The sequence below is a fragment of the Apodemus sylvaticus genome, chromosome 1, assembly GCF_947179515.1.
Source record: "Apodemus sylvaticus chromosome 1, mApoSyl1.1, whole genome shotgun sequence".
Classification (NCBI taxonomy): domain Eukaryota; kingdom Metazoa; phylum Chordata; class Mammalia; order Rodentia; family Muridae; genus Apodemus; species Apodemus sylvaticus.
In genome coordinates, this window is record NC_067472.1 from 60,959,744 (window position 1) to 60,976,876 (window position 17,133).

The 17,133-nt window shown below is 49.0% G+C and overlaps 1 protein-coding gene across 1 annotated transcript in view; it reads right to left on the reverse strand.

The window, feature by feature from the left end:
- Positions 1-16,918, reverse strand: part of Shank2 (SH3 and multiple ankyrin repeat domains 2) — a 391,984-nt gene extending 375,066 nt beyond the window's left edge. The window contains exon 1 of the mRNA XM_052194528.1: positions 16,712-16,918. Within this exon, the coding sequence (XP_052050488.1) occupies positions 16,712-16,918 (207 nt within the window). The remainder of the gene's footprint in view (positions 1-16,711) is intronic.
- Positions 16,919-17,133: the final 215 nt, after the last annotated feature.

The window sequence follows — 17,133 nt, forward strand, 5'->3', positions numbered from 1 at the left end:
ATTCACCTTGTTTTTGAAGACCAGTTCCTCTTACTAGCGTAGAACTCACTGACTGGGCAAGGCCGACTGGCCAGTGAGCCCCAGGGATCTACCTGCCATTCCCTACCAAGTGCTGGGATTGCCAGAGTGAACCACTATGCCTGGGTCTTTAACGTGGTGATGGGGATTGAACTCAGAACCTTGAGCTTGCGAGACAAGTATTTTACCAGCGGAGCTGTCTCCCCAGCTGGCACAATGCATTTGGGTGACCTGTGGTGAACACAGGCTTGGTGGAAGCTGAGGCAAGGTACACTGAGGAGGATTTTTTTTTCCCTAGATGTCTGTCTGTCTGCACTCTGCAAAGTCTGCACCTCTGAAAAACAGCAGCCTAAAGTCAACCCATACTGTGATTAGGTCACAAATGCCACTGTCCAAATGAAATGGGTTTTGTCTTCAGCAAAAGCTCATCAATCATACTGAAACCGGTGGAAGTCAGTGCCCAAACCTGGCTAGGGTAACACCTGAAGCCTAAAAGGAGGGCTTTATAGAGAACTGGTGACCTTGACCTAGAAAGGCAGGCTGAGCCACGATGCTGAAGTCAAAGGGCCAGGCTCAAGCTTCTGAGAATTTAATGAAGGAGGTCGTGGCTGTGGACTCCCTTTTCCAATTAGAACAGTTCGAGCCGCAGAAGCTTAACCGCAGCCATCTGATGCTGTGGTGAAGCCTCTGCTATTGCCAAGGCGAGACTGAACTGGGAGGCACTGCTCAGACCCGCCAGGGCTCGTGTGCTCCTTGAAGATGAGCTAATTTTCCTCTTTAGCCGCTCTCAGGCAGAGATATCACAAAGTGGTCGGTCAGACCCTGCCACAGTAGTCAGTGCAAAAGCAATAATGTGAAGTGGAGAGATGGCCCTTAGTTAGACAGTCAGGAACATTCACAGTGCTTCCTGCTGCCCTTGCGGTTCTACGGTAACAACCAACACCCCTGCACCCAAGGTGGGACACTCCCCAACTTCCACGTTTCCAGAGCCACACAACTGCTAGAAGCTGCGAGTGGGGAATTCGAGGCCTTGCTCATGAGGTGCAAGTCCCTCCCAGTCACACAGAGTGGAGGGAAAGTAACCAAAGCTAATCAAGCGGTGACAGGCAGGACAGGCTGCAACAAATTACAGGCAGGAGGCTGTGGAAAGGGTGGGTGGGGGCAGGGCAGGGAGGCAGGAAGGGAGTTCATTCACCAGAGAGGAAGTGGGAGAAACGGAGCTGGGAAGGCCATCCAGAGACAAGAGGAGAGGACCCTGAGAATCCAATTCTTAGAGAGGCACTGGGAACTCATCAAAGGGAAGCTGCTTCCTTCTGGTCATAAATATGGAATCTACCTCCAGGTAGAGGTATGCCATTGTTTTCCCTTAACAGTTAATCCTGGAGAAACCAGCCAGCCAATCAAAGCTCATTTGCCCCAATAAAGAGATGGAAGGAATAATTGTCCTTAGAATGAGATAACATAATTTTTCCCCCCAGAGTCCCTGTTCTTTGTGCTGTTCCTAAGTTCTCTTAGGTCTGCTCACCTGAGCCCTGACTCAGAAAAATGTAATTTTTCTTTTTTTTTTTTCTTCCCTTCTGTTGAAGAGTTCAGCTCAGGCACTTTGGAAAATTCCACCAGACCCCTCCCCTCTGGAAGGGAGGGGCTGATTACATTCCTCAGACCACAGGGAGGAGGGACCAACCGTGGACACCTCGCAGGTAGGGGAGGCCCAGAGCTCTTAGACACATTCCATGACCATTGGCCACCTGCAGACAAAAGAAGTCCTCGCCACCTCATTCCCTAAAGACCAACTAGTTTAAAAGACACACTGTTCTGCCAATCACATTGTGCCTAATGGCTGCTGCTTTGAGACCTGTATAAAGGCTCACTGAACAGGCTGTGCGGGGTCGTTCTCTCTCCATGGGCAGGTTGACCCCAGCATGCTGGAGCAATAAAATTCCTCTTGCTTTTGCATCGATCCCTGACTCTGCGTTGTTGTTCACTCAGAGGCTCTCTGGTTAAGGCTCACCAGAGTCTTACACTGTCTCTTTCTTTTGGACAATGGCCAAAGCCTCAATGAGCTGTCTCCAGGGTCCTGGGCCCTTTTACTCTTTCTCTGAAGCCCTCCTTGCCACCATATACCTGCTTTTCCTACACATGTCCACTTACAAACAGCACAAACCATCTTCCTCTTCTCTGTCTCCCTCCTGGCAAGTACCCAGATTTACAGTTTACCTGCCCTGGGGTTTTTTCTTATAGATACTAATAAGATCTACCTCCCATTTTTTTCTGACCCTGTTCTTAAATTCTTTGATTAACATGACTAAGAACCCTGTAGGGACCCCCCTCCCAACTTCCCCAGTCAAATCTGGCAACCCGAAATTTCTGTTAACACTCTTAGGTCTCAGGCAGTCCACACATCCAGGAATGAGCTCAAGCTAGACAATAGACGGATTTCTGGCTGTTAGATAAAAGACAGCATTCCTCAGAAAGCTGCAAAATGTGTTTTCTGTCCCTAAAAGCAGCCATTTCCCTTGCCTCTGGCAGAAGGGACAGGGCTCTCCATTGATATGCACCTGTGGTAGCATGTCAAAGCGCTCGCTGGCTGCTGGGCTCCTCAGTCCCCATTTGAAAATACTTGTTATACATTTCAGAGCCTCCACTCCAGCCCTTCTCCTCTCCTCCCTCTCAATCCCCTCCAGCTCACAAGCATCTCTCCCCTAGCTGCTCATCCATACAACCCAGCTGCTCCTGCTGGCCCCTTGCTTCCTTGATATCGGATACTACACTATCACTCAATATTCTCTTGCATTCTTGTTAGCCACTGTCTCGTGCTATCTCCACTATTCTCTCCTGCTTCCCTGGCCCTGGACACGTCCAGTTTGCTCTTTGCTCTGGGCTCACCCAGGGGCCTCTAGATAGTTTCCCTCTCTTATTCATACTAAAAACCTTCCCTCTAATGGAGTGATCATGTCATCAGTTTCTTGACCGTATCCTCCCATACAAACATAATCACAGCAAAGATGTTAGAAGACAGTCCTGCCCTTGGATGTAACATGAATGAGGGGTCACCTTTCTGGTGTTTTATCATGGATAACCAGCAGAAAGGTGCTACATGCTCTTCGCTAGCCTGACCTCTGGGCCTAAGTGTTCCACCCCAATGTGGGATTTACTGAGTTTCTGTATAGAGTTTTGGTAATTCCAAGCCAAGGCTTCCATTCCCAGAAGTTATTTTCTCAAAGAAAATTAAATGGGAATTAGCCATGACGCTTAAGCAGAAAAGCAAACCTTGCTGGCTAATATGTCTGGGCTCAGAGATCCCTTCAAGCTAGGTCTCCTGACCTTGCATATAAAACTCCACCTTGATATCCAACAGAGGAAGGGACAGCACAGGATCCTAACCTAGAGAAGAGATGTGGCTTGGCCTGGCCAGTTGCAGTTGTTTGAAAGTGTTAGATATAAATATTAAGTCCCTATCATCTGCCAATCAAGTCATGAGAGAGGAATAATAGCGGCAGGGTGACGGTTCTTTCCTTAGTTCCTTACATGGCAGGGGTCTCTGCTCTCTTTCAAACAACTTATGATGCACAAAATTTCTGATGAAAGCTTCACAGTAGAATTTCTCAGCTGAAGCACAGGGAAACAGGTTGTCCTGGTAGCACTGCAGAGTAGACAGGGGTGGGAGCTCCCTTTGGTTTTCATGATGAGTCAATGAAACCACAAAGAAAACCAGACTCTTTGCCCTCAATCTCTCTCAACAGCAATCCAGCTATCCACTACAAAGCGCACTGGGTAGTCACTCAGAGTAGACACCAAATCCTAAGCACAGGTTTCTATATTGCAAAAGCATAGATGGACAGACAGATGCTTGAATGTTTGCATGAAGGAGGGAATGAGTGAGTGGGTAGAAGAATGGATGGACAGGAAGATAAGGCTGGATGATTGAGTTGGTGGGTAGATAGGTTTGTGGGTAATGGATTGTAAGAGGACATGTAAGAGAAAATGGTGACACAGTCCTATGATCTCAGCACTTTGGAGACTGAGGCAGAAGGATCATGAGTTTATGGCTAGCCTGGGATATATATCAGAACTGCTGAGAGGTGGGGAAAGAAGTGAGGGAAAGAAGGGGAGAGGGAGAGAGAGAGAGAGAGAAGTTGACTCTGAATTCATGACAGTGTTTGCTTTGTCCCTGAGGGGAAGGGACTGGAAATGAGGACAACAAAGGCTGACTGTATCAGTGGGGCTTAATCTTATCACTAAAAAGTTGAAGATTGTCTGTTGTCATAGATCTGTGTAATAGACATCCTGGAGCCCATATGATATTTATTCTTCTTGACATTTTCTCTAAATAAGGAATAAAATACTTCTGAGGCCCTCAGGTTTACTCAGCCTCCTGGGGCCTGGCTAGATGGGTGGGTATCAGTTATGGCCACTGGCTCCTTGAACTCCAAGCCTCTGAATGAGGACCATTGTCAATGTCATCTACTATCCAGTTGTATTTGTGACTCTCCTCATTGATGAGACAAAAGCAACTTGAGAAAGGGAGAGTTTATCTGGCTCAAAGTGTGAAGAAACAGTCCACCATGGCGGGGAAGGCATGGCGGCAGGACTTACATCCACAGACAGGAAGCAGAGACAGGGGGAAGTGAAAGAGAGTGCACTTTCTCCTTTTTATTCAGTCCAGGACCCCAGCCTATGGAATGGGGCTGCCCGAATATAGGGTGGCCTTCTCGCCTCAGTTAAGTCTTTCTGCAAATGTCCTCACAGACATCGAGAGGTGAGTCTCCCAGGTGATTCCAAAGCCTGTCAAGTTGGCAATGGAAATGGAGGTGAAGCATCGTGTCAGTCCCGTTGGGTGGCTTTTTTTTTTTTTTTTTTTTTTTTTTTTTTTTTTTTTTGGCTTTTTGAGACAGGGTTTCTCTGTAAAGTCCTGGCTGTCCTGGAACTCACTCTGTAGACCAGGCTGGCCTTGAACTCAGAAATCCGCCTGCCTCTACCTCCCAAGTGCTGGGATTAAAGGCATGCGCCACCACTGCCTGGCTTTTTTTTTTTTTTTTTTTTTTGGGAGGTGGGGGCTTTTCTATTAGAGCAAAAAATGTGCCTAATCAAATTCACATGACAGTAATACCTAGTCAGGCCTTTAGTCCTGAATAAACATCCTTTGGGTGAACACTGAACAAGTAGAAAAGAGAGTCCATTATGGACCAGTGAGCAGGGCTGAGTCACCAAGCCTGATGACCTGAGTTCAATCCCTACATAGAAGAGAGAACTAACTCCCACAAGTTGTTCTCTGACCTCCACATGTATGCCATGGCACACACACACACACACACACACACACACAAACTTATTTTTAAATAATTCAAAGAAAGTCCATTCTGAGAGAGATGGACAAAGTTAAGAACTGCCCTTGGTTCAGAAGAACTTTTTGACATAGGAGTTCTGCACTTCTGAGTTGATCAGAGAGACTATCTTGTGATGTTTAAGAAGTCAGTCAGTATGGTGGCTTACCCCTTCAATCCTAGCACTGCAAATCCTGAGGCAGGAGAATTGCCAGATGCTCAGGGGCCAATCTGATCTACATAGAAAGATACTATGTGAAAAAATTTAAAAACAAGAAACAAACCAGACCCCAGTGAATTTCCGAGTATTGGTTTGTATACAGATGTAAGGCGACAGATATATCTCCAATAAGAGAGACAGGACTCTAAAGATCAGGTCTCCATCCCTCAGCCCATATATCCCTCCACCTACCATGCATGTGCAGAACAGGAAGAGCCAGAGCGATCCATGAGAGGACAGCTAGCTAATTGGTGCATAGATTGCTTCAGGGATAAGAGAACTAACTCTGACTGAGGGGCTGTGTCCCCCACCTGTGAATACCCTAAGATTCACTGAAGCACACACTATCCATGAGTGAACAGTACAGTTATATGAATTAGGATGGTTTTTTTAAAAGAAAGAAAATGGAGGTTGAGGAAATTATTCAGCAGCTAAAGCACTTGCAGAGCTAGCATGAGGTTAAGAGTTCAGATCCCCAGAACCCTGTAATTCATCCTCAGAAGGAGGATCCCCAGAGCAAGCTGCTAGCAAGCCTAGCCATGTGATAGATGAGCTCTGAATTTGATTGAGAGACCCTGCCTCAGCTAACAAGGTGGGAGAGATGCAATCAAGGATGAGTCTCTACATTCACCTCCGCTGCCACCACACACACCAACTCACACACATACACACACACACACACACACACCAACTCACACACATACGCAAACATGCATATATACATATGCATACTGCACACAAACAAAATGAGAAAGAAAAAGAAAGAAAATGGGGTTTTGGTCCTATTCTTGGAAACATCCGTGATATAGGCATTCTATTTCAAACTGATTGACAGGTCACTGCTAAGGGCTCTATAAACTCCTCCCCTCCACCTGGGACTCTTTGTAAGAGCCTATGGCTCTGATCTTATCATTCCTGTCCTTGGCCCTGTCACCTGGAACCTCTGCAGTCCCTCCTCTCCCTGCCAACCCTGTACCTGGCTCCTCTCCCTGCTGTTTCTCCTTCTCCCCAGGAATCTCTCATCTGCCTTTTCTTCCAGCCTTCCTCCCACCACAGCAGCTAAGGCCAGGTGCACAAATTCAGTGAAATCACACGCTCTGAACAGAACTCACTCGGCACCAAAACCACCACGCTCTGGCCGTGTCTCAGTCCTCCCCTATGACCGTCTCCCTCAACCATACATTCTGTACCATGGTACGTGGTCACCTCTGTGGCTTCAGCACACGGAACTCATGGCTGGTTGTGCCTAGCAAGTTCTGGATGCATCACCCAGAGCTCAGCTCAAATGTCCCTCCTTGACTGACAGGGAAGGCTTAAGTGAGCCCACTCCCTCCAGCCAGGCTGCATTAGCAAAACACACAGGCAAAGAAGGGAGATAGACACTAAACAAGCAGCTCCTCGGATGCAGTGAGAGAAATCACAACTCCAAAGTGGCCAAAGGCAGAGCCTCTGCTGGATAGATCAGTGTCTGAGCTCCCTTTGGGGCAGTCAGAAGTCCTATAAGAGTCATATAAAGGCAGTGACCACCATGATGCTGAGTCAGATGCCAATTGCCAAGGCCACAAACAGTGTGGCCTGATCAACAAGAAATGTCCAGAACAAGAAAATCAGACACAGAGGGTACATACACATGTGTCGGGCTGGCAGTGGGCATGAGGAATCTTTCCAGGGTCCTGGAGTGCACCAAACCTGGATGGAGCCAATGGGCACACAGCTTGCTAAATTCACTAGACACTGAGGGTCCAAATGCTTAAAACAAACAGACTCTGTGATCTATAAAAATCTATAAATCAATAAAGCTCTTTTGACTTTTTTTGGGGGCGGGGGGAACAATCCATTTTTAAAGGTAAACCTGGCTGAGGAAGATGCTCAGAGCTGGGCCAGATGTGGGGGCACAAGGAGGAGTCAGGGAAGAACTATGTTCCAGGCTGCACCCAGACTCAGCCAGAGGCCTCTGGGCTTTCCACAAAGGGCCCAAGAGGCGAGAGCTCACAGTTGATGGACGTCATTATGTTAGGGATGTGGGCCCTGGTTTACAGGCAGAGAACGAGCTAGGGATACCTGCCAGATGGATGGGGTAAGGAGCCAGCCCTCCCTGAGCTGGGGAGGGAAGATAAGGACCTGCACAGGGGACAGCTGAGATTCCAGAGAAAGGCATTCTACAGACAGGAGCCTCTGGCAGGAATCAGAGACTGGGAATGGTGAGCTGAGAGCTGCAATCCTAGATCCAAGCTAGATGGTGGGACTAGGTGCTTTGGCCAGACCTAGCTCTTCTGTTGGATGCCTGTTAGTGACTTGGCTAAGATACTTAACCATTAGTCCAAAACCTAGTGACTAGTGCTATGCTGTTGTTGGGAACAAGATGGCAGCGGAACCATGTGAGGCCAGCATCCTCTAGACAGTGCATATTAAAGAATCCAGAACAAACCTTCCTGGTGTGGAATGAAGGTGCCACCATGTCTAACACCCTTCACCACACCCTTTTCCCAAAAACACAGACACCAGGAGCTGGGGAAGACATATCACATTCTCTCCTCCCATGGGGTCAAGATCAGTGCTCAGACAGCTGGCCAAGGTGATAAGCTGCAGGCCAGCCTTCCTGCACTCTCTCACCACAGATGGTGACTATGGTCCTTCCTTCTCAGCTACTGGACAGGGACATGAGTTCAAGTGTCTTCACAGCAAGCTCAGTTCCCTTGGTCCTCAAAAGCACAGGAAATTTCATACATGTAATCCAGCTGCAAAGTCACCTGCCTGTGACCAAAAGCACAAGAGGGAGATGACCGCACTGTGCCTGGAGCTGCAGTTCTACCTCAATGACAAGTATAACGGTCAAGGATGCTTCTGAGTCAGGCAAATTAGGTTGACCATTCAGAAGCAGGTGATAGATGGTCATTGATGGGGGTGGAGGGAGGGGGAGGCAGGGATAGTGACACGGAGAGGAAAGGACTTCTAGGAGTGCCAAATCTGGAGCAGTGGCTTAGGGGAGGAACACGAGCAAGAGAGGGAGAGAGAGAGAGAGAGAGAGTCAAACACAGAGAGGAAGGATGAACTGCAATAAATTGTCTTTAAGGGGGTCAGGGTGGTAGATGAAAAGCTTTTTGCTAAATGAAATAACCCATAGCAAGATACATCTATGTCATAAATGGAAGTACTAATTAAGGAAAAAGGGGCCAGCCTCTTTTCCCTGCAGCGGCTGCCAGCCAGGGCAGTGGAGTGGAGGGGATAGGGGCTTAGACTGATAGCTTCGGCTGAGCTCCTAGTGCCAAGCCTGACTGGAGGTTGAGGGGCTGCTGCTGGGAATCCTCGAGAGCCCCTCCCCCACTCCACAGTGCTCCTCTGCCACCTCCCGGGGAGAAATGTGGGTTCCATCATTGCTACCGTGCAGCACTGTACCCACTCCCTCAGTCACCATTCTCCAAAAACATAACAGAAGAGCCCACTTCCTTGGTACTGATTTGGGCACATGCCACTGTTTAAAAGGCCACGTTGAATGGCCACTGCCAGTTGTATTCCACATTCGGAATGATGCAGAGATGTACTTCAACATACTCCTGGCACCCTTCATCAACCCCTCCCTGTCCTCTAAACCCACCACCCAGCCGATGCTCAGCCAACGAGCGCCCCAAGGGTGCCTTGTCAGTACTGCCCAAGGCTTTCCTGGTCCAGACTCACAGGAGTTGTGAGCTCAGAAATAGCAGGGTTGCGCCTCATGAGGCAGTGAACGGCAGCCCTACAGCTTCTCCAGGCACCTCCACCCAGTGTGCAGGCACCGGGGGCCCCTGGGGCAAGCTGGTTGGCAGCTCCACTCAGCTCCTCCGGGCAGGATTCCAGGAACTGTGTCATGTCCCCAGCTAGACAGAGGATTTAGCCCGCAAGGGACTGCACGCAGGAACAATGTCCGCTCTGTTGCTGACAACTCATACCCGTGGGATTGCCTGTCTCTGCCTCCAGAGGCTTTGTTTGTCTTGAACAGAATGAAGTGAAATGGTCTTTAGAAAGTTCCAGAACAGATTTATGCTCCTGAGAGAGCCCTTCCGGTTGCAAAGTGCTATTGCCCTTCTGGTCTTCAGTACTAGGTGACCAGGGCAGCCTTTCCCAGCATGCCCGGTAACCTAGTGCAAACAAGTAGTTCCAGGACCTGTGGGAGAAATGGGCCTATACCACAGTGAAGGTGACCAGCCAGGAACTGTCCCAAGCAGGCAGGGAACATGGTGCTTGGGCTTGCCAGATGTCGGTGCTGTGGCTGCTCAAGCTATACCACACTAGGCTTCTCCTCAGAGTGCTGTGAACCCTCCTTAGTCACCTAACCCATCCTGGCTGCTAAGGAGCACTATGGCAACCAGGATGACTCAATAGACCTCCCAGGGTAGGGTGGGCACACACACACACACACACACACACACACACCAGATTGTGGTCCCAGGACTGTGTGCCACACGGGCTGCTCACCAGCTGCCTTCCCACACTGAATACCAACCAGCTGCATGTGTAAACTCAGCCCGGGTACCTGGCAGTCAGTGGACACATCATGGGCCTTTTGTTCAGCAGGTTTTCAGACCTTAGACCATCCGCTCTGTCTCTCACCAGCTCCCTTCTGACCCTCCACGTTCCTTTTACAAACTGGGATGTTTGCTGCTGCACTATTCACAGCCACTCACATGGATGTCAGATACATAAATAACGACAATACAGTGTATACATGCGATGGAATCTTAAACAGCTGTAAGGAATGAAGTCGTGACATTTGCAGGAAAATGAATGAAACTGGAGACTGTTTTATTAAGCAAAATAAGCCAGACTCAAAAAGACAAATATTGCATGTTTGCTTTCATATGAACAACCTGGATTTAAATGTGTGGTGGGGGCGGTAGATTAGGAAGTATACTGTGAGAGGGGAGAAGACGGGCTATTTGGGAGGATGAAGCAAACCAAAAAGAGGTAGACAGATAGGGAAGGAGAGGGAGGGAAGGTAGAGGGGGACAGGGAAGGAGAGTGAGGGGAGGTAGGGGGGAGAGGAGGGGGCAGGAAAGAACAGTGGGGAGAGGTAGGGGGAAGGAGAGAATGCAGGGGGAGGAGGGAGAGGGAAAGGGAGGGGAAGGGCAGGGAAGGATCATGGGGGGAGGTGGAGGTGGGAGGGGAGAAAGCAGGGGGAGGGAAATGAGGGACGGGAGGGGAGGTCAGGGAAGGAGTGAGGAGTGGTGGAGGGAGAGGGAAGGGGGCAGGGACAGACAGTGGGGAGAGGGGGAGGGGTCACGGGGACATGGAGGTGACAAGGAAGAACATGTGGTAGGTGATAAAGGGGGCAGGGAAGGACAGTAGGAAAGAAGATGAACAAGAACAAAGTTTAATTGCATGTATGTACGGAAACATCACAAGCAAACCTACTTCATGTGTTATCAAAGAGCCTTACTAAAACCCTCAGCACATCCTGAGCCTCCCTGGTGACCAGGCTGCTGTATGGTTCTGTCTCCTCCCAGCTGTGCATCACCAAGGTTCTATCTGAACACCTAAGATTCTGATCCTCCCCATAGATGCATTAGCCTTTGACCAAGATGCTCAGACACACTACCAAGCTCAAGGTTGTTACAAGGACTCCACGGAACACATGCAAGACCTTAATATGGTGTCTGTCGTGAGGTCAACATTCAGGAAACCATTCAACACCTTTTGGTATGATTATGACACAGTGGGATTCCTCCTGCATGGGCCACACCCACAGGGATGAGTCGTGTCAGGATCAGCTCAAAGAAAGGCTGCATCCTGCCTGGATGCAGTGGGCCCCACCCATCCTGGGGATAGACCCCAGAAGGGAAGAAGTGTACTATGGTCTGTACCTGCTCCCGGCAACCTAACCCTTACCACCCCCTCTACCCTCCTAACATTGATGTTTCCGTTCTAGGTCTGCCACCCTAGAGTGCTTTCAGAGTCCGTAGCACGCACGCCTACATCAATAGGCAGTTCTGGGAAATAAAGATTAACCAGCTAAAACACTGTAATGGAAGGATGGCTCAAATGGATGGTGGGGCATGGGCTTTCTACTTTGGAGGCCAACACTGAGGAAGACAGTCAGACTAAATGTTCTAAAATACAAAAGCCAGCCTAGAAAATGCTCGAGGAGGACTCGGGCATTATCCACGGTCAGAACTGACCCAATCCGATGACCTGTGAGACACAGAAGGCTGTGGTAGGAGGAGCGCCTCTTCCCTCTCACTGCGGCTCTTTTCCCCTCCTTGGGTGGGAGATGAGGTTAAGAAGATAGATATTGGGGTGGGGCTCTCCACTGAATGATGGGGCAGAGGAGGTCCATCAGTGATGAAGAAACTTAGTCTCTGTTCAGGGGACTTCCCAAGGAAAAGCATTTAAAATAACATTTGGAAGAAAAAAGAAAAAAAAGATACATGCCCAGCCCTCTAGAAAGATAAACACACACACATACACACACACACACACACACACACACACACATATACACACACAAGGACACCAGACAGACAGACAGGCAGGCAGGGAGGCAGACTGATATATCTTAACTTCTCAAGAGAACTAAGAGGGTTCTCTCTTGTGTTCTAGACCTGCAAAAGGACAGAGCTGCTGTCACTGGGCTGAAGCAGGCTGGACAGGGATGGATGGCTTAGGCAACAATAAAGGCAGAGGAGAATGGCGGGGAGATATCTCCTCTGCTCTCAGTGAAAACTCGCCCCACAGAGGAAGAACTGTCTTAAGAAACATTATACTCAGGAGGGAAATAATCAGACATCAGAACATATCCCGAACAACAGCTCCAGAGAATACTTGTCAGAAGCAGGGCAAAGCTATGAAAACAGATCGCACTCCAGATCAGAGAATCCTGGGGACAGACGGCTCCAGCAAATGCTTAACGCAAAGACACTGGAAAACTCAGCAGAGGGACGGAGAAGCAGACGCAGAGCAGAAACTCCCCAAGTGACACTAGCTGGTTCCCCTGATAGACAAGAGCCAGGAGAGCAACATGGGAAACACCACAGAACACCAGGAAATAAAACTACCTAGCAAGGAACAACAGGCAAACTCTGAGGCCGCTTCCAGGAAGGACCAACAATAATCCCTTTTAGGGCTAGAGAGACTGTACTGTTCTTGCAGAAAACCTGAACCCAGTTCCCAGCTCCCAAGTTATGCAGCTTACAACTGGATGTGGACTCCAAGGCTGCCTCTCCTGACCTCCACAGGCACCTGCTTGAGCACACACTCGCTCTTGCTCTCTCCCTCCATGTGTCTCTCTCTCTCTCTCCCTCCCTCCTTACCTCTTTCCCTCTCTCTCTCTTTCTCCCCCCCCACTTCAAAATAAAAATAAATGTTAAAAAAAAACAGTAAACACTTTCTAGGAGCTAGGGACCAACACATCCCTGGGTTCCGCACATAGCACCACATAAAACATACAGGATTGTGGAGGTGCACACCTTAAATCCCAGCACTCAGGAGGCTGAAGCAAGTGGACCTGAGTTCAAGATCAGTCTGATTCACAGAGCAAGTTCCAGGACAGCCAAGGTGACACAGAGAAATCCTGTCTCAACAAACAGACAAATACCAGGTATGTTGGAGAAATGGCTCAGTGGTTAAGAGTGCAATTCCAGAGGTCCTGAGTTCAGTTCCCAGCAACCACATGGTGGCTCACAACCATCTGTAATGGGAGCTGATGCCCTCTTCTGGTGCACTTCTGGCATATGGCAGGATACTCACGTAAAATAAATAAATATTTAAAAACAAAACAAAACCAGGCATGGCGGTGCATGCCTATAATCCCAGCACTTAGAATTTGGAGGCAGGAAGATCAGGAGTTCAAGGTCATCCTCATCTACTTAGGGAATTTGTCAAGGCCAGCCTGGGCTATGTGAAACTGTAGACCCTAACTCTAAATATTTAACAATAACAATGAAAACAGCTATAGTCTAATGGCTGAATCAGGAGGAATAATTTTGGCCCCAAACTATGAAAGAGGAAAATGCATGTCTGAGCCAAAGGTGATAAAGGAACATTTTAAAATGCAGTCACCCCTCTCAGTATTTGTGGGATCCCTGCATAGGAACAACCCAACTTTAAAACACCTAAATGCTTTCATTTACAGATAGGAACAAAACAGGGAAAAATATGAGTTGTACACACACACACACACACACACACACACCATGATGCAAGCAAGTAGAATTAATATTAATTAACATTAATTAATTAATATTAATTAAAAATAGGTTTCCAACAAGGTACTAAAATACATGATACAGTTGACTGCAGGAAGGTTGAGCTGCTCCTTAGGAAGACCCAATGAGTGTGGCTTCCAGTGCCACTGGCCCTGAGCTCAGCACCCACAACAGGAACTATGCTGTCTTCACAGAGCAGACAGACCACACTCGGTGAGGGTCAGCAGCATGCTCACATGCATTAGGAGGCTCAGTCTTCAGCCATGAACTCAGCAAAGAAAAGACTACTGCAGAGGCCTCTGCCCTTCCAAATAGCATCCAGGTGGGAACAGAGGCAGGGTGACTCCAGGGTACTGGGTGTAGGCTGGGGTGAGCATTAAGGAAAACAAGCAAAATGTGCATACAGAGTCCTTACCAAAGGAAGAGGGAAGATGGGGTATGGGATGGGGGTGGGGGTGGGGGGAGGGAAGTACAAATAGCTAGTTGCTGCTCACCAATTAAGTGACCTTAAGAAAGCTGGGGAGGGGCTGGAGAGATGGCTTAGCGGTTAAGAGCACTGAAAGCTCTTCCAAAGGTCCTGAGTTCAAATCCCAACAACCACATGGTGGCTCACAACCATCTGTAATGAAATCGGACACCCTCTTCTGGAGCGTCTGAAGACAGCTACAGCGTACTCACATATTATATATATATATATATATATATATATATATATATATATATATATATATATATATAAAAGCTGGGGAAAGCAAGGAGGTGAGATACTCCCCCAGGTTACCCTTTCCTCCGTCACCATCAGGACAGATCCACAGGACTCCAGACCCTGGGAAAGGCCTGGCTACCAAGTGAAGGAGCCTGAATCCCCAAGTGTCAGTGTGCATGAGAGAACCTGTCCCAAGAGCCTGGGAGTTGGAAAGGCAGCTCACTTCAGCAATCTGATTCATTCATCCAGAGGTGACCTGGGAAAAGCGCAGCCAGAGGGGAGGAGGTGCCTAACAGGAACCAGAAAATCTAGCCCTGGCCCTTCATAGGATTAATAACACTTCCCTCTAGACGGCCCTGGAAACCATCTTTCTTGGAGCAACAACAAAAAAAAAAAAAAAAAAAAAAAAAAAAAAATGAATGCTCATTGTTTCCCCACTGCCTTTTCCTCCTTTTAAATTCAAATGAATAATGTCAGGGCTGTTCATTAATGAATAGTGTGTGTGTGTGTGTGTGTGTGTGTGTGTGTGTGTGTGTGTGTGTGTGATCTGCACCCACGCAGCCCTCTCCAGAGCTTGCCTTCAGAAAGAGCTAGGTTATGGGAGCTTAGGGAGATGCTTCCCCGCCTTACCTGCCTCATCCTGTCATCTCCACCACCTCCCTCACCATCACCCACTCACTACTTCTATTCCTCACCTCAGCGCTCTACTACCCCATCCCCCCTCTCTCCCATCCCCCAACACCGCTCACTTGAATCTAACCACCCAACCCCTCGCCTCCCTCATCCCACCACCTTATTACCACACCTCCCACCCTGTCACCCCACTCCCCCACTCCACCTCCTTCATCCTGTCGTCTCGGAGCACACCCCTCTCTGCTTCTCCTGGCCTGTCATTAACTGGCACTGTCTCTTTTCACAGACATCAGAGGTGGAGCAGATTCTTAAAAGGCCCTGCCATGACCCTGTGCAATGCCCCACGGATGCCAGAGCCTGATACCTGAGACCAGCAATGCACCAACAGTTCACAACCTGCCCCTCCCAGGGACCGAAGAGGTCAGGCCTAGCTCTGCTTTGAGCTCCCAGTTTCATCAGAAAAGCCCCAAGGAGTTACAGAACAAGGAAGGGGGAAAGCTGAGAGGAATGACGGAACACTAGCCCAGGAACCTCCTGGGAAGTGACGCCTGCACTCAGGCAGCAACCACGGCCATCTATCACATCCAGATTGCCTCTGCTCCCCAACTCAGACAGCAGAAGCCAACAACCATGGGGAGGTGCCCCTCCTCAAGGACAGAGCAGGGTGATCAGCATGGGCAAGCTGTGGCCTGGGGACTTTGGGACATCCCAGGAAATGATGCTTAGCTCAGGGTTCAGGGACAACCAGGTAGTGACCAGAGCCACGTGGAGGAACGGACGTACATTCAAACCAGAATCCCTTCTTTCAGGAGTGGGTGAAAACAGCCTGTCTACTTGAACTGGAAGCAGATGAGGGGAGGCAGGGGCAGTGGGCTGCCTTCCCTACTTAGGTATCAGACACTGCCAGCTGACGTGCTCACCATGGGACTTCATCTAAACGACCAGGAAAGGTGCCTGTGGGTCCTTTGCTCGGGGTCTGGAGGCTTGGAGGCCTGACCCAGCAGAAGGTGCTGACTATGGCCTGGACGTGGGTAGGGTATCTCTCTATGGTTCTAGGCTTCAAATATAATTTCTATCATGAAGTATGAAATGTGTGGAAACTGAATCTAACAATGGTGTTTGGAGGTGGAACTTTGGGGAACAATTAAAATTAGGTGAAGCCAAGTGGGGCACCAACTCTCAAATCCTGGTAGCTATAGGAGAATAGGGGAAATATCAGACAGAGGCATGCGCACAGTTCCCTGACTTTTTGCCCTGACATCCTGGCTCACCTTGGAACTCTGCTAAGAAGAAGGCCACCACCAAGGATAGATAGCCTTCGACCTTGGCCCTGTAGAACCAATGAGCCTGAATAAATCTCTTTTCTTTATACATTTCCCTGCCACAAGGTTTCACTATAGCAATGCGGAAAGAATGGAGAATGTCCAATGAATAGTGTAGGCTGCAATAGGAAGGAAGGAGGGGATGCTAGGGACAGGAAATGTCAGAGAGCTACACAGAAGCCCCGAGTCTGGAGCACCTGCCCGCAGGCCCAGGGTGACCCAGAGACACCCACAGCCACAGTTGATGCTGCTAGGCACAGACATCTGAGCAGGTGTGGAAGACGTGCTGCCGTACACTGGAGATCACTCACCGTCTGCTGCAGATCCTGGATGACCACTCGAATCACCAGGGTGTTACCCTGTAGCTCCTCCATCTTTACCCCACCCGGCTTCTCTGTGGTGGCCCGGATCGTGTCATAGATGGTCTCTTCTTTGGAGCTGTCTGACTCTGAGCCCACAGAATAGTCAGAGAAACTCTGGGCCATCTCATCCTCACTGGATGTGGGGCTGCGTGGCATGGTGCCTGGATCTCTGTGAAGGAAAGGAAAAGGAGAATAAATAAATATGAATGTCAGAGAGAACCCAGGGGCACATGGAGACTTGTACCCGAGTCTGCCAATGTGACTGCCAGTCCATGACATCTAAGTGCTTGCATGTCTGATCCCTAAAGGTGGAAAGAACTGGGCGCCCCCACCCCCACTTCCTTGATCCTGGACAGAAGCAGCAGGTAGGA